Source organism: Engraulis encrasicolus, chromosome 8 (assembly GCF_034702125.1).
Source record: "Engraulis encrasicolus isolate BLACKSEA-1 chromosome 8, IST_EnEncr_1.0, whole genome shotgun sequence".
Taxonomy (NCBI): domain Eukaryota; kingdom Metazoa; phylum Chordata; class Actinopteri; order Clupeiformes; family Engraulidae; genus Engraulis; species Engraulis encrasicolus.
The window spans coordinates 45,229,744-45,243,291 of NC_085864.1; the positions used below are offsets into that span (position 1 = coordinate 45,229,744).

Consider the following 13,548-nt stretch of genomic DNA (forward strand, 5'->3'; position numbering starts at 1 on the left):
TATCGAGCGCTTCCACTGACGGAGAAGAGCTGGAGAGAAACTTTGGCGCTAGAATAGCTAATTCTCCGCTTAGCACAAATGCTAACAAATGCTCAACCTGTTAACTTTGTGAGAAGAAATAGCTTCGGTTTATACATACACTATCTTGTAAGTACGTGGCTAGTACTGTTTATGTTACTCCTCCTGAGACCTTGGCAAGGGAGGACACATAGCAGGCTCTCTGTGCGCTCACTTGCTCAACTGTCATCATCATCACGTCACGTCATGTGAAGTCAGTATTTTCTTGGACAGTCTCGGGGTGTAGCCTAGGTTTTTGATGTGCAAGCCTTCAATATTGCCAAATTGTTATTTAGAGGAAATGTGTTTGGTTGGCATCCACTCTTTTTTGTTTCATTTCTAAAATGCAAGTATAGAACAATGTTGTATTTTCAAAGGGTAATGTTCAGATTACTGAGTTGCTGTTACTGTGGTACCAAATGCAACTTAAAAAAAAAAGTGTAAGCCATATGGGTAGTCTAATCATAGCCTCATAGGCTAGCGTACTCATATGTGAGTCATTGTATTTTCAGGACAGAAGTGTAATTGCCTCTCTGGTCTCTCTTTTAAAAAATCTGCCCCCCTGATCAATTTCATCCCAGCTCCCTGCCAGATCATGAATATTTACCTATGTACCAGAATAAATTTCAAGTTTTGCTTAATGGCTTAATTTGTGCATTTCATATAGGGAGGGGAATATGTTCCTTTTTCTTCTCAGCCATTTTGAAGTGCACCAACATTGTACTTTTAGGATGTCCACAAAAGTAAAAAATGTCCCTCTCAGATAGTCTCAAAAAGCCCCATTTTACCTTCATTTTTTTAAAAATCGCGCACCGCAGAAGGGGGGGAGGACCCCCCCCCCCCCCCCCCCCCTTCCTCCCTCATACTAAAAAATCCTGGAAAAAGCCCTGCCATACAATATTTTTCCAATTTATTGCTGTATGCTTACCATATCCATCATGTTGATGTGTGTTAATGCATCCTTGTGTGTGTATGTGTTGGTGTTAGGACTGTGCTGAGGCGTTCCGCCCCCCTCCCCCTCCACACCACTCAAGGCACGGCGGCGGCCCAACCGCAAACTAACGTGAGTACACAACACACACACACTTGTGTGCATGCCACGCACTGACACTTTCTCTACAGTGACTTGTCAACTTTCCTTACATTGTGTGTGTGCGTGTGACAGGGAGATTAACATGAGGCTGGATGCGCTTGGCTCCCTGCTGCGTCCATCACCAGAGGGGCCGGGATTGCTGCGGCAGCTAGCCAATTAAAGGAGGAGGATGAAGGAGAGGAGGATGAAGGAGAGGAGTCTGACGATGCAGACATCGCCATCGTATGCAGTCCACGCCCTCGCAGGAAAACCAGCCAATGAAAACGCTTGCAGCAGCATCAGCAGAACACACGGGCACGACTGGTAAACTTAAAGATACGCCACAGACCAGACATACACCAAATACAACTAGCACAGGTACACACACACACACACACACACACACACACACACACACAGCAGTACATCTGTTTTGTATAGCGCTTTGCCTAGTCAAAGACTTTTTACAGGAAGTATTATAATTCTGTTTTATAGTTGGGGGAAGCCATGGAAAGTAGATAACCCTATACAGCTGATGTGTGTGTCAGTAATATTTATGTGTATGTGTGTTGCAGACAGAGCTTCTGAAGCATGCAGTGGAAGACCTGTCAGTCAAGCTAAAGGTCCCGCCCTCCAACCTGCTGCTGCTGCACGGAGAGGCGGAACTTAACACCTCACACACTATTGGCCAGCTAGGACTCTGCATCGCTGACATCTTTGGTAGGAATGTGTGTGTGTGTGTTTGCGTTTGGGTGTGTTTGCGTGTGGGTCTGTGTTGGTGCAAGTCAGTCTTGGCTCCTTCCTGATATTATACTGTATAAGTTCATACGTATACCGCATTGCAAAATGAATTTCATACACAGTATATCACGAAAGTGAATACACACCTCACAGTTTTTGCAGATTTTTGATTATACATTTTCATAGGAAAGCATTACAGAAATTTCACTTTGACACAATGATTAGTGACCTTTTAACAACTTATTTAACCGCTTAAATTTCTTGCGTCAGCATGACAGTCATGAAGTAACGAAGATGGTTGACAGTTCTTATGTTCACTGTCCCTGGGTCGCTACAGTATGCTCAAAATTCATCATTTAAAGACGGTTTTAGCTAAATTTTCTCCCATGGGAGACCATGCCCCCAGACCCCCCTAGTATGACTCAACACTATCCCCCAAAAACGCCACTGCACACCACACATTCGTGCGCACTGCTGCAGCACACGCGCCGCTCCGTGCCACCGTGCCACGCCGCACCTTTCTCACCTTTTTCACCCCTGACCCGTTTTCATGCCTGTATACTTAGTTTGACTGGTATGCTTCATACCTTTCAATCAGTTAAGTAAAACTTGCTATTAAGTATTATTGATGATGTGTCTCTCTCTCTCTCTCCCCCTTCTTCTTCTTCCTCCTCTTCTACTTCTTCTCAGTCTGGAACCAACTTCACATCCCTCTTCACTGCACTACTGACACTGAGATGGAATCCACAACCCAACCACTAGTGGTCTGCATTGGGAACCTGAAGAGTCTGTCATAACCGCCAGGAATGACCGTGTGACCATTCCCGTTGCAGACGGCCTGACTTGCACAATTGACAAGCTGTTCAAGCTTTACTGGGTCTGCAACTTGTTATATCCAGCACAGCTCAGCTCTGTTTTCACCTTCTTTGAATATGTTTATGACGTTCCCATCTCAACCAACAAACGAACAAAGGCACTACAACTTCTCTCAAAGCTTCCCAGCAGCCCAGTGATCACTCAACATGTGTTTATGCCCAAAATGTAAATAGCTACTACAGACATCAAGAAAGTAGTTTGGCATCTTTGTCATGTACACGCTTTGTCAGATGCACAGGATATGATGATAATTTGCAGCCAAGATGGCTGTTCAAGTGTACAAGGACTTACTATGTAGACACCACCTACGTAGACACCACCAGTCCACAACAACAGAAATGGGAGTATCTTTCAATGACTCTTTTGAATCCACTGACATTCAGACAGCCTATGCAGCTTCAAGTAACACCTGAAGAAAGAGCATTTTGTGTCCCTTCTCAAGGACCGATTCTCCATAATTTACCACTTAATGACAATTTATCTGTGTTCATGCTTGTTAGGATTATTACAGGGAATTATTTTGATTATCATTTTGGCAACACTTTATTTTATCATTACATCTATTAGCTCTAATACATAGTGTTAATGCCTGTATGCTGTAAGTAACTTGTAAGGCATGCACTAAGCAAAATCAAACATACGTTAGGCATGTATTCGCAAATGCCTTGTTCATGCACAATTTGGGATTTATTACCTAATATAACTTCAGTAAGGACCTAACAAATGTTTGATTTCGCTTAGTACATGCCTTACAAGTTACTTATACAGGCATTAACCCATTGATGCTGGATGTTGGGTTGTGCAACATTGGCCCTGGCGCCTGGAGTTTTGTATGGCATCAGCACCCTTTTCTGCAAGTGCTTTAGGCATCAATGGGTTAACATTGTATGTATTAGTGCTAAGCTATGTAATGTTAAAATAAAGTGTTACCATCATATTTAAAAAAAAAAAATATGTTGTAAAACTGGACGATTGTGAAATGATATGATGTGGCAGATGTAAGACCCATTGATGTAATGCAGAGTTTTCATTCAGATGAACTGTCTCTTAACCCAAGGTACAATGTCTTTTCTTCCAATATGTTGGATCCTACAGTATTTCATAAGAAAGTTTTCAAGAGTATTTAACACTACTTCGAATTTCAAGACTTTTGGGTTTTGTAATACACCGGTAATGTTGTTAAGAGATGATAGTGTACGAGTCATAATCATCAATACTTCATGAAATTCGCAGTGGTGTTAATTATTCTTGAAAAAGATCACATTTGTTATCTCCCCCTCTTCTGAAAAGCCTAACAAAAAAGAATATGACAGTAAAGTTAATGTAATACAATTTTTTTTTAATTGAATGTAAACACAACTCTACAAAAAAAAAACGTTGCAGAGGTATGTAGTCACGACTTTTGAAGATTTAACCTTGTAAATAAAAGTAAACCCCCCCTGTCACTTTCCATGTGATAATTGTCTGTATATTTTGAAAACTAGAAGTTTCAAGGTTTTTAATGCTGTCACTTAAATGTTTGAATGACAACTCACAGAGTTAATTTAAAGTCAAAAAGACGTCCACAAAGAGTGATGTCCCATTTGCTATAAGACATTTTATTTATTTTAGCAACAGATTAGAACATTTGAGTGATCTGAATGGGAGGCAGTGATGAGGTTACTTCAGTTCTGAAGCAGTCGATACAATTAACAAGAAATGCTATTTTGCATTGTGTTGCATACATGGAGCATCAAAGGACTTTTTAAAGATTGTGCACAAAGTCTGGCATAGGTGAGACTGTGTGTACCATTTGTCTTAAGATGGGATTTGTTCGAATCTCAACTGTTTTGCTTTTCAAGAACCCTTTACCCTTAATTTTCTCAAAATACCACCATTGCTGGGTGTTGAGCTGTATAGTTTAACTTTTTTGCTTTGAAAATCTGCCATCTTAATTCAACGAGTCTGTGGGTAAGAATTGACCTGTTTGTTAGGTTGTTAGGCTTTTGTTATGAGGCTATGTTAGGTTATCTCGTTTTAGCAAATGGAGTTTTGGATGGAATAAATTTAATGGCCGCACTACTGAGGTAAGGAGGGGGAGAGGTTCATTCCAATTTCGAAAAAGACGTTGATAAGACATCCCTAATGACCTAATATGGACTAGAATTTGCCCTTATCTGGAGGTCCTGATGACGTTCATACCTGACGTCATAATAACGCAAAAAAAAGACGTCATCTGGCGTTACATTCTGGTACCCTGCTGGGACGTCCAACAATGACCTGGAAAAGACGTTGTTTGGACGTCTTTTTGCCCAGTGGGTAGCCTGTGTCATTTTAGTCATTTATTTTCAAAACGTATTCTGCCCATTCACAAATGTGATCTTTTCATAAATATTTGCTGATATGTTGTTCCTCTTCTAGTGACTGGGCCTCTCTCGGAGATTCAGATTGCATATGTGTGTCGAGAGATGCTACAGGTGAGGATGCTACTATAAGTATGTGTGTACATTTTACCACTTGATGTACCTCACGTATTTGCTGCGTCATTAGCCAACCATTACCACCCTAACTTGTCAAGTGGCCTAGTAAACTAGATTAATGTTTTTGTTTTTTTGCCTGGAGAGTTCGTCTAGCACATCACCACAGGCGATATTTGAAAAGGAAGAAAATCTGTTCTTCCATCACAATACTCTATTTGTTTATCTGTTTGAATTTTGTTTAATCTTTTTTTCACATTTTTGTTTACTTGATCTACATAGAAGTACATGATCTTACATAGTTTATACAGCAGATATTGCACCGTCCCTAATGAGGTATATACTGTAAGACTACTTCTACTTTCACTTAGTAACATCTTCTCACTGGTGGAGTCATGGTAATAAATGCATATGGGTGAATTACTGTATGTGTTTATCCTGTTTATATGACCTAAATGACAATTGAAAAAAAGCGAACCCTACTTAGCATCTGCACTTGTTGTTCTGTATATTTCCTGTGCACTTTGTACGAGTGATGTCAGCTATGATTATGTCCTCGATTGTACGTCGCTTTTAAAGCCAAATGCAATGTACAGTAATTTAATGTCATGTAATGTAATGAAACTTGAGTTTGCCTTGCAGAGAATGTTCAATCAATGCAAAGGTATTGTTTATTGTGTTATGATAATAACAATAATACTTTATTATCTTATCAATAGGGTCTCGATTACTTGCATGGGCAGAAGAAAATTCACAGAGATATAAAGGTGTGTTGACAAGGCAAAGTATTGGTCTTGTACAGCTTTAATGAATGTCTTATTGCTGACTGATATTTTCTACATTGTAATTACATGTCAGGTGCATGTTGTGTAGTAGGCTATGTGCAATTATGTTGCAACATGAACTCAGAATATCTGTAGCAGTTTCTTCAATTCAAAATTTGTTGCCGTTTTTCTGTGACAGAATTCTGTGTAATAAACAAGGCCCCTTGGGACACAACATCTGTGGCAGTTTCACAGATTTTACCAAAGGTCACGGAACATGGGGTCATGGAAGTCTCGGATTTCAGATTCAGATTCAGAATCCCATCTGTGGGCAATTAAATACCTTCTGTGATGGGCCAAAAGAATTGCTTTCTCTGTGCCGTTCTGCTGCTCTGTGTCTCATGTTCCAAGCTCTCTCAAGATTTGTCTAATTTCAAAGTTTTTTTTCTGAAAAAATATTTCTTAACTAGTTAGAGCATTATTTCGTTTATAGATAGATATAGATAGACTTGGCATAGTGCTGTTGGCATGACCTCCATCACAGAATTTGAAACTGCTACAGATTTTGTATTCCAATTCCCTATGTTCCTGTAATGGAATTCTGTGAAATCAGTTTGGAATTATAGACTTGTACATTGTAACGCATTGTCCTTATGTATTTCTCTTCAATGTGCTTTAATTTCTAGGGCGCCAATATTCTTTTGAATGACCAAGGAGAGGTCAAATTAGGTAGGTTGTGCGAGTGTGTGTGTGCGTGTGCGAGTGTGTGTGTGCTATGCGTGGGTGCCTGTATATGAGTGCATGCGAGCATGTTTGTTTGCAAGTGTACGTGCCTGTGTATGTGCACTTGCATGTGTGTGTTGTGGAGGGCATTTTGGATTCCCTGAGGAAGGCTTGCGCCGAAACGCGTGGGTCTCTGCTCCCATGTTTTAAAACTTTTTAGCCATGTTTCAATAAAGGCTTTTTAATATTTTTCCACAAGAAGAGTGCCTTGGACTCCCTTTTTTGACAAGATATTGTTTTTTCCCCAACACCAAAGAGCATCTTCAAGATTTTTTCTGAACAATTCCCTGAGCACTTCGGATATTCTCTTCACTTCATGGGCATTTTTAATTCATTTGTTGCAATCCATTGCCACATATTGCAAATTACCTCGTTTTACCTGTCCAATTCATCCAGGTGATCATTCGACCAGGCAATCGCCTAATTGAAATGGACAAGTACGTAAAACCAGGTCATTTGGAATATGTGGCACTTGCTTGTAACTGATGAATCCAAGTTGGCTTTCAACCTATTGTAATCATCTTATTTTCCTCGTCCCCAGCTGACTTTGGTATTGCTGCACAGATCACAGCCACGTTTGCCCGTCGGATGTCATTCATTGGAACTCCTTACTGGTGAGATATATGTGATTAAGTGAAATATCACCATCGACCATGGTCTGGAACATAAGAAATGCTGCTCATTCACAAATTTGATATTCTGGAAATAAACTACTAAAAAATGACATGCTATAGGTGGCTACCTTTATAAAAAAGTGTGCTGCGCTGAAAAGCTAGGGCCCTCATCTTGCATCAGAATGTGTTAATTCAGCTCTAACATACCCACATTTTTAATTAAAAAAAAGCTCAAATCTCAAGAGCTTGAATGCTGCGTATGTCGCTCCAGGCGCTAAAGGTCAAACAACGTACGTACTGTATATGCAGCATCAGGCTAAAATGGGTCACTTACATGCACTCACACACACACTCTCGCACACACACTCAGACAGACTTTCCTACACGATACCGTGTGAAGCGACCTTGGGTGTTTTGAAAGGCGCTATATAAAAATAAAGTATTATTATTATTATTATTATTATTATTATTGTTGTTGTTGTTGTTGTTGTTGTTGTTGTTGTTGTTGTTGTTGTTGTTGTTGTTGTTGTTATTATTATTATTATTAAAAGTGTGCTGCTCTGACTGCGCCCCCTACAGGATGGCACCAGAGGTGGCTGCCGTGGAGATTAAAGGAGGCTACAATGAGCTGTGTGACGTCTGGTCGGTCGGAATCACCGCCATCGAACTGGCAGAACTACAGCCACCCCTGTTTGATGTCCACCCACTACGGTACTCTCTCTCTTTCTCTCTCTCTCTCTCTCTCTCTCTCTCTCTCTCTCTCTCTCTCTCTCAGTATTCTGATCGTGTGACGTGCACAGACATTTTGGGTGGCAGGCGCTGAAAGAGGGGGTTGGGTGGGCATGTGGAACTTCCAGTTGTCTTACTGGGCTATGTTATATCGGAAAATTATTGACACATGCGTTGTTACAGTATGTCGAAAAAGTACCACAGTATATTCCAAAAAAAAGGTCCTCAAAAAGGGCATGATTTTTTCAAGGGGGGAAAAGAGACGGGTGCTTTAGCACCACCTCGTCCCTATCTGGGCATGCCTATGATTGTGCATGTTTGTAATCTGCTTTGCAACTGAGGTATTTGACATGCTTCATCCGTTTATTCCTCATTTCAAAACGTTTTTGCAGCTAGCTTGCCCTGACCCCAAAAGACCCTTTACCTCATCTTAACCAGTCCAGAGGTGTCAAAAATCTTCCCTGAGTAATTGGTGTACCTGTCTGGAGTGCTTTTAATGATTAGCTGAATCAGGGATGGTTGGATCAAATTTGTGACAGGATTGACACCTCTTATCATTAACATTGTATTACTGTAGTGCTCTTTACCTTAACATTGTATTTATTTTTATACTTTAGAGTGCTCTTCCTGATGTCTAAGAGTGGTTATCAGCCTCCAAAGCTGAAGGACAAGACCAAATGGTAAGACACAAGTGCAATTTTAATTTAAAGTTCTTCTAATTTTAAGTACTTCTCAAAATCGAAATCTTTGTAGGTTATAAAGAAATGCATAGGTTCAATGTAGTAGGCTAGTATTTTCACTATTAGAGAATAATATCAATATACAGTACGTACACTATATACATACACTATTGTTCACTATTGTGAATGCAAAAAAAGATGTCTTGGTTTACTTTTATGTTCGAATGTTATCATACATGGAGGCATATGTTAAAAATATGAAGAAATAGTTTCAACTTGTTACTATAAATTGTTATTTCCATCTACGGGTATGTCCATAATAGGAAAGAGACATTGAATGATCTATATTTTGTTAATAACGGTCTTCAATATTGGTATGCTTTATTGGTTTCCGACACAGGTCACCCGTCTTTTACAATTTTGTGAAAGCCATGCTGATCAAAAACCCCAAAAAGAGGCCGAATGCTGCAAAAATGCTCACGGTAGGCACAATTACCACGTCAACTGTGGAGTAAACTCAAAATTAGGACATTCAAAATTTCGTCGTGCTCTTTGTATGTTGTTAAGATCAATACAGGGATAACCCGCACCATTCCAAAGAAGGCCCTTTTCAAGTTTTTAGTTGAAAATATTGCAAATTGTTGTGAATAGTGTGTGTAACAACAATGACAATATCTTTAAATAGCATTTTTGAATCATATGACTATCATTTGTGTGGGCTAGACCAGGGTTGATCCTTACTGCACATACTGACTTGTCATGTCCATTTAGTGTTCCCATTTTGATTTTACACCACAGTATCCCTTTGAAAACATCAGGGCCAAACTATAGGCAAACTGTTTGTGAAATAAATAGGAGTATTAATTGTGTGTGTGCACAATTTTAATCAGTTTTTAAAAAAAGAAATATTGAGTTTGCCCCAGATTTTTGTTTTGGCCTTCAGTCAATGTGAGTTTGACAGCGCTGGCCTCTTATTTCTATGGCTCTGCACAGCATCAGTGTGTGGCCCCTGGCCTAACTGTTATTTCTATGGCTCTGCACAGCATCAGGTTTGACACCCCCGGGCCTAACTCTTGTTTCTATGGCTCTGCGTAGCATCAGTTCGTGGCCCAGCCGGGTCTGAAACAGCATCAGTTTGTGGCCCCATTTCAGCCTGGGAGATCCATGCGTGTTCCACAGCCAGGGGTTGTTTTATCGCTGCACAGGGGGGCGTGGTGGCTACTTTTCTGTATTGCACCTCAGTTGAGGTGCCACTGTAAACCCCCCTAACACTTCTATGGCTCTGCGCAGCATCAGTTCGTGGCCCAGCCGGGCCTGAAACAGGAGCTGACACTGGACCTGCTGGAGCAGCTGCAACACCCAGAGAAGCTGAAGGATCGATTACAGACAGAAGACGAGGACATGGAGGTATAATATAATATAATATAATGTAATATAATATATAATATAATATATAATACACAATATGATATAATATAATATAATATAATATAATATAATATAATATAATATAATATAATATAATATAATATAATATAATATAATATGATATAATTTGATATAATTTGATATAATGTAATATAATGGCTCAGCTAATGCCACGTGACGTATATGATTTTTTTGTTTTTATTGGATTATCTAAAAAGTATGTTGATTGCTTGTACATGAATAAGTGATCATTAATTAATTCATCCATTAATAGGCCTACAATTACTGGAATTAGCTCACATTCATATGCAACAAAAAGCTCAAATCTCAAAAGCCTTAACGCTGCATATGTTACTCCAGGCGCCAAAGGTCAAACAACGTATATGTGGGGTCTGCCCATTGATCCTTATCATTTTCCAATATTTATTTATTGTTATATTTTTCAGACAGATGTTTCAAATTCACTTAAAAGAATCCATTCTATTAATCGACACAATCAAGCAGAGAGGAGCGATTCTGATATCACTTGTGAGTATGGTACGTTGGCATTTCAGTGGATTTATGTATTTATTAATTAATTTGGTTTGGGGACGGGGAGGGGGGTAGCTTTATTATGATACAACTAGTGAAGACAGTACCTCTACAATATATACAAGAGGTACATTTTGTTTCACATTCAGTATATTTCATTCGATTTATAAAAGAATACTCAAACTGTGTTGTCCCCAGTACAACAAATCTACACACAGAGGCCACGAAGAAACAATGACTCTCCAGATACAGTGGTAAGGAGCCATGTTCTATGAAATATATAATAATACACCACATGCTTAATTTGGAGTAGCTTTAGTTTAATTTTTATTTTGTTTTAATATGTTATTTTTACTAGGTACGGCCGGATGGTTGTCGATGGATAGATTTTCCTGGCACAGACAGACGCACTATAACAAGGTAAGAGCATCTTGTTGATCATAGCCATGCCTAATATATATGTACAGTATATGGGTCAAAGACGTTTTTTTTGGGTCAGGTGGCGCAACACCAACAACATCTAAAGCCTAAATTGGTAATTAGAGGTAATTAGTGGTAATTAGTGGTAATTAGTGGTAATTAGTGGTTGATATGCTACAATGAATTCTTAGATAGTCTATTAAAAACAAACAAACAAACAAACAAAAAATCCATGCAATAGTGGCACTGGCTGTCGCTGCACCGCCCTAACGTGTGCTAGGCTACTGCTGAACCATCACTGACCCATATGCAAATAGACTGAAAAATGTTTTTCTCCCAGTTGCCATTACTACACTAATCTATGCTACCAATATTTATAGTTTTATACCTACAGCATTAATGTGGATGTGTACGTCTGTGGTGTGTGTGTGTGAGGTTTGAGAGATATACTACTTGTGTGTGCGTGTGTGTGTGCGTGTGTGTGTGTGTGTGCGTGTGCGTGTGCGTGTGCGTGTGTGTGTGTGTGTGCGTGTGTGTGTGCGTGTGTATGGTTAGACTACATGAATATGTGTATGTGTGTTTTAAGTACTTTTCTAATCTTATATTTTAATATAATAAATAAAAAGATATTCTATTCTATATACTAGGGTCCATCACCACCACTTGAGGAGAGTTTGATGTATTGTTCTTCTTTCCCCCCAGAAATGAGACCATTGGGTCAGATGACGACTACGACGATGTGGACATGTAAGGGTTAAGATGTTGATTTTTAACTCATTGAGTGCCAGCCATTTTCAAATTCAGACCGGGGGGTTGCCAGGCTTTTTTCAACATTTGAGTGTTTTTTTCAAGAGCCATGAAAATTTGAATTCTTTGTCTATGTGAACAACAAACATACCAGATTAACGTGTTAGGCCCCCCCCCCCATAAAAAAATGCAATTGACTTGATACCAAGTTTTTGGCACTGTGCCATACATTCTCAAAAGACTCGTTTTCAAGTCCATGGCACTCAAAGAGCTACAGGTGCACTGTGTAATATTTTAGCAGTTTCTTGCCAGAACATACTGTACATTAAGCAGCATAAATGTCTCATCTGAAGAGGGTTTGAACGACCGAAACGTTGTGAGCAACATAATTGCAAGTGTAATGGACAATGTGCGGAATATTTACTCACTATTTTGAGCAATTGCTTACCTCCAATCTACCTGTTCAAACTGAGGTGTGCAAAACCATCCTATATGATAAGCAATATACTGACATGATTAATGCTCTGCCCCGCAGTGCCCTATGCCCCCCACATTTGGGCTTGCATGCCCACGGGGACCCCGGTTCAAGTTCGGCCGGGGTAATTTCCCTGCCCTGCCCCATCTCTCTCTCCCAATCATTTCCTGTCTACTCTCATACTGTCCTGTAATAATAAATCCCAAAAAGCCCCAAAGAAATACTTAAAAAAAAAAAAAGAAGTGATCAACATCTTTATCTCTCCCATTTAACAGACCCCATAACAGTAGTGACAGGTAAGACTTTTTCTTGAAATCATGGCTAATCAATGAAGTTAAATAACGGATAAACAATTATGTTTTGTTATTTCCAATGCGGGTAAAAATAGACTTAACAATTCAGTATTTTTTGTTTTTTTTAACCTCTTTCTTGTACCCCTACAGTGAGACTGCTCCACAGAGTATCACTCCTCCACCACTCCCACCAAAGGTAATTGAAATAAATAAAACATTAAGTATGGTAAGAAAGTACGTAAGCGTAATACGTATGTATTGAGAGTCATGAAAAGTGCCATATAAAATGTATCAATCAATCAATATTATTTATATAGTACATTATCATACATGACTGTCATTCAATGTGCTTTAAAGAGTAAAGAAAGAGAAGGTAGAATAAAACATATATAGTAGAAAGTATTATATAGTCACCAAAGGCAGACGAAAATAAAGCTGTTTTTAATTTCATTTTAAAACATGTATGTATATAATTATGTATTATTATTATCATTAGTAGTAGTAGTATTACATTGTAATACTAATTCTAATACATAATTAAACACATACATACATAATTACGTAATAATAATACATAATTATATACAGGTACATACATACATTATTGTTTTATTTATTAACTTCACGTACCTACTTGTTCAGCCCAAGGTTCGCACCAGTTCAGAGGAGAGTGTGGTGAGTGAGGATGGCGTGTGTCACTCCCAGCAGCAGCAGCAGCAGCATCACGGTGGCCTGTTGCCCCCTCCCCCGCTCCCCCCACTGTACCGCACCTCCAGCGGCACGCACACGCGTCCCACCCCACGGCCACGACCACGCTCCACCAGAAGCACCAACTCAGGTGAGACTAAAAGAAGAGTCCCTGCTGTGCACAACCACTGTCCA

At 39.5% G+C, this 13,548-nt stretch overlaps 1 protein-coding gene and 1 long non-coding RNA gene across 4 annotated transcripts in view; both read left to right on the forward strand.

The window, feature by feature from the left end:
• LOC134454677 (mitogen-activated protein kinase kinase kinase kinase 5-like) overlaps window positions 1-13,548 on the forward strand; it is a 44,217-nt gene that overhangs the window by 17,525 nt on the left and 13,144 nt on the right. Inside the window, exons 5-19 of one of the 2 annotated variants that reach the window (XM_063205836.1) lie at window positions 5,147-5,202; window positions 5,922-5,969; window positions 6,653-6,695; window positions 7,291-7,363; window positions 7,943-8,074; window positions 8,710-8,772; window positions 9,173-9,254; window positions 10,063-10,179; window positions 10,647-10,737; window positions 10,930-10,985; window positions 11,090-11,151; window positions 11,854-11,898; window positions 12,649-12,669; window positions 12,817-12,862; window positions 13,309-13,504. In XM_063205836.1, the coding sequence (XP_063061906.1) occupies window positions 5,147-5,202; window positions 5,922-5,969; window positions 6,653-6,695; window positions 7,291-7,363; window positions 7,943-8,074; window positions 8,710-8,772; window positions 9,173-9,254; window positions 10,063-10,179; window positions 10,647-10,737; window positions 10,930-10,985; window positions 11,090-11,151; window positions 11,854-11,898; window positions 12,649-12,669; window positions 12,817-12,862; window positions 13,309-13,504 (1,131 nt within the window). The remainder of the gene's footprint in view (window positions 1-5,146; window positions 5,203-5,921; window positions 5,970-6,652; window positions 6,696-7,290; window positions 7,364-7,942; window positions 8,075-8,709; window positions 8,773-9,172; window positions 9,255-10,062; window positions 10,180-10,646; window positions 10,738-10,929; window positions 10,986-11,089; window positions 11,152-11,853; window positions 11,899-12,648; window positions 12,670-12,816; window positions 12,863-13,308; window positions 13,505-13,548) is intronic. The other variant, XM_063205837.1, reaches the window with a different exon arrangement.
• LOC134454675 (uncharacterized) lies at window positions 987-3,341 on the forward strand. 2 transcript variants are annotated; one of them, XR_010035886.1, is made up of 4 exons: window positions 987-1,120; window positions 1,223-1,507; window positions 1,705-1,849; window positions 2,561-3,341. It is a non-coding gene; the product is annotated as an uncharacterized LOC134454675 (long non-coding RNA). The 2 variants fall into 2 exon arrangements; XR_010035885.1 differs by having other exon boundaries at window positions 990-1,120; window positions 1,223-1,453.